Genomic DNA, 7,951 nt, shown 5'->3' with positions numbered 1-7,951 from the left:
TACCACAATCGATAATCTGTCTTTACATTGTTCCATTAATTTCTTGGCTTCCTTTAGGCTCATATTATCTGTAGCTACACTGCCGATTCGAGTTAAAACATCTCCTGGTTTCACTCCCGTGTTTTCTCGAGTTACTTCCTTCACATAAAGGCGGCAACCGAGAACAATTCCAAAATCTGAAAAAAGAAAGGAATATTTTAGTAAAGCGCTATTAAAATAAAATTTAATTGATGCAAGAAATTTAACAAAGTAACAGAATTTAATTTTTCAAGTTCCAATAAAATTGCTTATATTGTGAAGTATTATTTATCTACGTAGTGTTATCGTTTGAGAATATGATTAATGAAACAATGTTTCATTCACCATCTTTTTTATTGTTTCTTGTAAGAGTCAACCGATGACTCTGAAGAGTAGAATTCCCTACGTTGCCGGAAGAATTCGAGGAAGCTCTACGTTTGACGACCAACAGAACTGTTGACCCGGAATCTCTGAGAACACGGATTGCTGCCCCATAATCAGCACCCTCCAATGATATTCCATTGGCGGATATTATGCGATCATTTACCCTAAAAAAAAAAAGCAATACATTTTCTTCATACGTACATATACAATGTTAATACAATGTTGCATATAAATATTAGTTACACATTTTACAAATTATTTATTATTACTTATTACTTATTATTACATTTTATACAAATATTATACGAAAAGATGTTCGAAAATGTTCTTACTGTAATTTTCCTTCGGCTGGTCCAGCCTTTAAGACATCAGAAATTGCAATTGCAGGATCGCCATTAGTGAAATGTGGATTATCCCGGCCACCAGAAACAGCAATCCCAAATCCGTAACCGGGAACTCTGGTAACAGTGACATGATGGACCTCCCATCCTCTGTCTCCATTCTGAAAAAATATTTATATAAAAATTAGCCCATATTTAATTGGTTATTGTCCTTTTGGATTTTACTTATTTTACGATAACGCATCGCAAAACCATTTCGTGAATGTTACAGATATTTAAAACATTTCTTTTCCTATAAAATTTCGATAAATCTAGTTCTTTACGAGGAGATGACAAGAATTCGAGAAAACAAGGGAAGTAGTAATTGGATGAACATTCTAGGGGTTCACGTTAACAAGATTCTCTTCTGCTTAACACACATTTAACTGAAACCTAATCCATAAGCATGTTTTATTTCGAAATTGACGCAACTATTTTAATCTAACTACCTTTTTAACTTACTAGAAATTGTAATCATTACGAAATGTATTTAGTACGATTCATCATAATTTATAGTGTTTGAAAAATATTTTCTAAAAGAAATTTTAAAAAATCGAAAATATTTTTTATAAAATACTTTCCAGTTCTCGCGTTTTAATAACAGCAATTATAATAATGGGAACAATAAATTAATTATAATATTTCTTCCAACTTTGCCTTTCTCAAAATAAAGACAATGCTGCTTGTTAGGAATGATTTCGTTTTATCTGTTCGAAATTTATAATTCGCACCTGTGTATCCGTTCCACCGGAAGTATTGTGAAGAATACCATGTGTCGTCGAAGACGAATTCGGGGGATTTCCCGAATTTCCGACACCTACATTGTTATCGTTTCTATCCATTCTCGCGTGCTGGAAAACTTCGTCTTGACAATCCGATGTTTTCCTTTCTAGCACCTCCGAAGAAGCATTTTGATTACACATGCATTTTTTTTTTATATACCTTCTTCTGAATTATGTTTGCATCTTTGTTCTATTAAAGATATTTGTTAAAATGTTCAATTTACGTTTACATGCCTAAATAGTATTTCAAGATTGTTCCATTTTCAACATTTTCCACCGTTGTTTTTACTGAATATTTTTAACCATGTAACTGTTACCATCAATGTACATATTGCATTTAAAATATTGCACTTAAAATTATCATCTTTCAAATGTCCACTCTTTTCCTCCCTTTAATCCCTGTACAAAACATTCTACTCTATTCCTCCTTCAATTTCGCTAATTTATAAACATCTTATTCATTCCTGTTTCTAATATTTCCTCCTCTTTCTTTCATGCACTCTCTTCCTTCTTTACAGAAACTTCTTTCGTGTACAATAGTTTTCATAGATGTCATAACATCAATTTCTACTTTCTCTTTTCAAGATTTTCCTCTCAGACGAATTTCGTTCCTTCCTTACAATTTTATCTTCAATCTCTATAGAAACAGAACTTTTCGACCCGGACGATTTTATTAGTTCTTACTACTTCCGATGAAAATTTTACTTCGAAAAAAAAAAAAAGAAAAAGAAGAAAACGTCCAAAGTACCACGTTCGTCAGAGTTCGCTAGAAAAACTAAACAGGCGAGCGTTTCCTCGATGGAGTTTTCCGGTGCATAGGCGTCGCTGGCAACGGCGTAGGAGCGACCAATCCCACGTGCATCCCAGATGCATCCAACACTTTTTTCTTTCTTTCTTCTTTATATTCTAGCCTACGATACTCTATTCTATTGTACGTTATTCTACGATATTCCGCTCTATAGGATTGCACGACCTCATTTCCAATGAAGGAGTTTTCCCAATCGCGTTGCGTTCCGTGCACGATGAGCGCAACATGCGGACAATTCAAAGCAACGCGTAGTTATGGAATTCCATTTTCCTTTCGAGTGGTCAGACCTTCACTTTCCTCATCGTTCTAATTCCATATTTTACACACCCGAGTTTCGTGGTTGATCTTGAACGTTTCGTTTCAATTAATTCGTCTAATTTCAATGGTTTATTGCTCCCCCTCCCTCCTTTTTCTCTGTTTTGCTTCAGACGGTTTGAAATCGTTTTTACTTCTTCCACCCTTGACGACGATTCACGTTGTTCGTAAAATTTTTCTTCGTGTTTAATATTCGTTTGCTGTTTGCATACGATGATTTTGTTGTGTCGTTTTTCCACATAACAATCGAATTTCTTTCATTTGCTACAAGTTAACGTTTGATTATCAGTTGCATTTTTAAATATACATTTATTTAGTTTTGTTTCTGATAAATAGTTACCGAATTGACAAATTAAAAGGCAACAATTTTCTCTTCTAACGTATTGGTGTCACACTCATTATAAAGGTGAAATTCCGTTTCCCTTTTCAACATTTCTTCGCTGGTTTCAACGTTACAAGAAGAAGCTTCTAAATTATTTACTTAGCTTTTTCGCACGTTCGCTGACTGTACCGCGAGCCTACATCTTTCACCAATGTCCATTTATCCTCTATATCACATAACTGGAAATTTTTTAAAATTATGCGTCTTTCTACCATATTTTTCTTTGCAGGCGTGTATACAGTGTACACTTAAAAATTAAAGGAAACAAGTTTCGAAAGATGGATAATTCTTTTAAGTCAGAATAAAAATGAGATTTTGTTTGTTTTAATTTATGAATAAAATATTTGAAAAAGAATTATTAATTATGTTCAGCGAAATGTGAAAATAAATAAAATATTAAGACATTAAGGTTATATCGAAGAACACTTGTTGCATGGAAAAATAAATGACCAGGTTTCTACATTGACGGTGTTCTGATGCTTCTATCACTGGAACTTCCATTTTCCAAACTCGATCTGGATCTACAAGGACAAGTTCGAACCACTATAAACACGCCCGTAGACTCTTGGCAAGCGAAAAACTTCAGGGGAAAAAGGATCTGGCTGCATTCAAAAAATCACTACTACGTTGTCAGCAAAGAACGAATTCCAATCATCCGAGTCACCCTCAGCCAATGAAAAGAGCGACTATGAGAAAAAGTTTTCAGAAAGCAAGGAAGCACCGCAACTTCCGCATCGTTGATTCCACCGGTAATGCTTTATTACTGATTTTCTCCATAGAAATTTTCCGACTATTATGAATATTTATACATTCAGTAAAATAAATTTAACACGAGATAAAATTTCATCGATTATTCACGGCAAAAAAAAAAATATAGAAGAAATTGTAACTTTGAAAAACTAACAGAATAATTGTTGTTCAAAATTCCTTAACTACCATTGAATAAAATGTATAAGAAGTGAAAAATTAATCGCAACAGAGAAGATCATATTTCTTATTCCACAGACAGAAAATTTTACCATAAAAGATTCCATAATTATCTACGATACATTTACGGGAAGAAAAAGCCACAAAAGTCTTGCATCAGATATCGAAGCAGTCTTCGATATCATCTTCGAGACAAAAGGAAAAAGCTGACAATCGGAAATAAAAGGATTCTAAAAAAGATCTCACGATTACAGCCAAATAAATTCCTGTTTGTTGGAAAAGGAAAGCTCGCAAATCCCACGGTGTTTATAACAGAAAATCCATGTACTGGCATTCCAAACGGCACTGGCACAACTTTTAATATCTACCAGCGTTCCACGGGTAAAATACACACTGAAAACTTCACTACTAACAATCACGATCACTCTCAGTTCATTTTCGGCCACTCGGAACCGAGACGAAAGCACGCGAGTGAAAATCGTAGCAACTTATGAGACTGTCCGCATATCGGGAAGTCGAGAAATTCTTACGCCGAAGATCGGCTCGTAGTTTCAAGCGTGGCTTGGCTATGGCAAGCGGCAGGTCGACGCAAATCGGATGAGAAACGGGCTTGGCGGCTGAGGGGAAGAGTACGGAGCCTGCTCGAGTGAACGTGTCGCGAACAGTGGGAAATAGTGGGGGCACTACGGACCTGCGCTAGGGGACCGGGGAATGGAGGGGAAGCGCACAGTATGCGCGTGCCTGCGCACCGGTTTTCGGCTTCACTAGTGATGGGCCCGATCTTCAGGCATAAAGACGTTCTTGGTATGTTTATACATGTTTTATTATCTTCGTAGTAAGTTTATATTTTGCTGCATCTATTATGTGGTTTAAGGTATGCGTATTCTTATATATAGATCTGATGTTATTAGATGCAATGTTAGGGATTTTAGTTTGAAATACAGCAGAAGTATATTGGTTTCGTTGTACTGAGCTTTTAAGTATTTTATCATTGTCCGGTTAATTTATAGTGAGTGGAAATTTCAGTTGGGTATAAATAATAATTAAAGTAATGGAAAGAGTAGTGGTACGATTGTAGACCCGTTTGGTTTGGAACACCCGTTACGTGAAAGTCACATCTAAACCCAACGCACGTGCGCGTAAACCACGATGAATGCACGTATTATAAGCGGTCCAGTGCGAGATGCTGAAAGTAGCCAAATTAGCTTATACACAAAACGAGCAGTGCGCCTAATATGGTTTAACTTTAATTAAAACACTATCTGGTTAAACGCGTGTGTCCTTTTGCCCTCTAGGTTAGATTATTTTGATTTCGAATGTGAAATCAGATAATTCGGTTAAAGTTTGTTGTTAACGTCATTGAAAAGTAAATAAGTTATGCTTATGTTTATATTCTACCCTATATTGATATGTTTCATAGATAATTAATTTACGATCATTCGATGAAAAATACAAATGTAGCTTAGGTTTTTAACCTGTATTACACTTGTTTCGTGTTGCGTCCAATGTTGTGTGCTACCTGCGAATCCCAGAGAAAATTAGAATAGAGGACACAAAAGAGTGATACCTGAGCCAGAGCGACACATTCCAGCTGCTCGTGAGGTGTGTCATATTCCAGTTAAACTGACGCTTTTCTTTGTGTGCGTCTTTAGCGATGGCTTTAAGTTACTGACTTAGGACGGTATTTTTGTCGTAGAAATTGAATTTTAATTTTGAAAATTATATTTTAACAATTTTTGTTTATAAATAAATTTACTGTGCAAAATATAACCGAACGTGTGTTTCTTATAAAATTCATATTGTATTTATTTAATATTAAAGAAGCAAAATAAAGATATGTTACTTCGTTCCTTTTCAATGCATAACTTTGTTTTATTATATAATATTGTAATGAACTTGCAATGAAGCAAATATTAACGGTGCTACTAAGGTTAACCATTAAGTTTAATTGCACTTTTTAAATTAATTATTTGCTTACCTTGTGCCTTCGTTTGTGTCTTCTCCGTTGATTTCCAGCTAGGAGGAAATTATCTTGAGGTATATAATTCTTCTTTTTTGATGAAGATTTTTCGAAATCGCGTCTCTTTTTCTTTTTCTTCCCATTGCGAAATAATTTACCAAATATCCTCATTTCAAAACAGTCGGTATTATCGGTACCGGTAATTATCTCCGTTGGTAACTATATGAATTGGAAAATTGATAATTTAATGATGTATACATATGTACCTACACTTAAATAATTATTTTAATAATTATAAGACTCACACTTTTAACTGTATTTAGATAAATACAACAACTTACATAAATATTATACGTAAAAAAGTATTAGTACTGCGTCATTTGACTAACTTTTTACTTTAAAAATTAACAGATAAGTATTTCGTTGTTTATTAATTACATTGAATTTTTAATAAAAAGTCCGCGAAAACGTCATTTATCTTAATAGAAATTTTTTTTTGGTTTATATTCCACAAATCTTAGAATCGCTCAAATTATTTCAAAATGTAAGAAGTTACCGATAATTCATGTTCATTAGTGTTTGCGAGACATTTGCACTTGCGAAACAGTAAAGCAACGCAAGGAAGTAAGACGTCATTCAAACACAATTGCGTCATTTAGACAAATCACACAATAGTAATAATTCAAGTTCGATTAGTTTTAATTACGAAAAATAAAAATTTTACACGTATCTCTGATGATCTTTTTTTAAAAACAAGATATTGTCTTTTATAAAATTGCTTTATAAACCTCAAAATTTCATTCTTCACTACTAAAACGTGCTATCAGAAAGAAGACGACAGATAATCACGCAAGTAACTTCGAGAAAACCTTTGTGAAACTTACTTCGAACGATTTAGCTGGAAAAATACTCGGTACGAGGCACGACGAACACTAATTTACGGAAGGACTGCGGAAAAGAAGCAGAGGGACGATTTGAAATGTGGGCGGCTTCATAACCCAGCTTATCACAGCGGGTGTTGCTGATACCAGATGAGCCGTTGGAATCAGTGTAATTCTTTGGACGAACGATCGATCTATCGACCGAATGAAGCCCCAGAATCACGGGACTAGCCTCGTATTCTCCAAATTGTGACTCATTTTCCTCTATTTTCTACATTTCCGTTTTTTCGCCAAGTGAGAAAATAAATGTAACGACGAATTGAAGAATAATCGCACTATTCAGCTTACAGAAGATTTAGAAGGTATTAAAGAGTTTAGCGAGATTACTTATAAAGTTAAAACCATTACACATTCTACAGATAAATCTAGGAGAATTCGTTTTAAAGGAAATGAAAGGGTAACTTTACTTTGAAATACCACGAAGAATGCAGTAACAGGTGTGTAGTATAGTTTTTATAAGATGATGCTGCAATTGGAAGATTACCTTTCTCTTTCAACAATAAAAAGTCTATTAAAAACATCGTAGCTCCGTGAACCTTGAAACTTTTTTTTTTTGGAACAGAAGCATTAGGAAAGTAAAAAATTTCGCAAAGTAAAGTGTTTAATTGTTATAAAAATATATATTGGTAAAAACTTAAGATAAAGTATTACGGATTTTTCATATAATTGTAGAATATAGAGATAGTTTGATACGATGAAACAAAATTGAATAAGTTGAACTAGTTTTAATAGATATTACTGAATTTGCAAAAAGGACAGTTAAGGTTTACTTAGATGTGACATGCGAACATCTATGATTAAAGTAAAGAACTTTAGATTATAAACACGGGGCTTTGAAGATTGTCACGGATTAGGCACTCAAAATTTATTAAACAACAAAACGCTGCTCTATTCAATAATACAAATCCTAATAATAATTTCAACGAATGTAGAAAATACAATAAAATCGCAAAAAGAAATTTCCTTTAATTTGAGGGCCGCTAATGGATGATGGGCGTTCTGTTTCCATTATCAAAGTTAAAATGCAAGTGTTCAATCTACGAATCGAAATGTA

The 7,951-nt window shown here is 34.0% G+C and overlaps 1 protein-coding gene across 1 annotated transcript in view; it reads right to left on the bottom strand.

Moving 5' to 3' along the window:
* LOC108576592 (tight junction protein ZO-1) overlaps positions 1–6,127 on the bottom strand; it is a 12,516-nt gene extending 6,389 nt beyond the window's left edge. The window contains 5 exon segments of the mRNA XM_017939611.1: positions 3–176; positions 364–566; positions 735–904; positions 1,514–1,633; positions 5,975–6,127. Of these exon segments, the coding sequence (XP_017795100.1) occupies positions 3–176; positions 364–566; positions 735–904; positions 1,514–1,633; positions 5,975–6,127 (820 nt within the window).
* Positions 6,128–7,951: the final 1,824 nt, after the last annotated feature.

Source organism: Habropoda laboriosa, unplaced genomic scaffold (genome assembly GCF_001263275.1).
Source record: "Habropoda laboriosa isolate 0110345459 unplaced genomic scaffold, ASM126327v1 scaffold54, whole genome shotgun sequence".
Classification (NCBI taxonomy): domain Eukaryota; kingdom Metazoa; phylum Arthropoda; class Insecta; order Hymenoptera; family Apidae; genus Habropoda; species Habropoda laboriosa.
The sequence above is the reverse complement of the archived record's forward strand: the minus strand, read 5'-3'. Positions and strand labels throughout refer to the sequence as shown.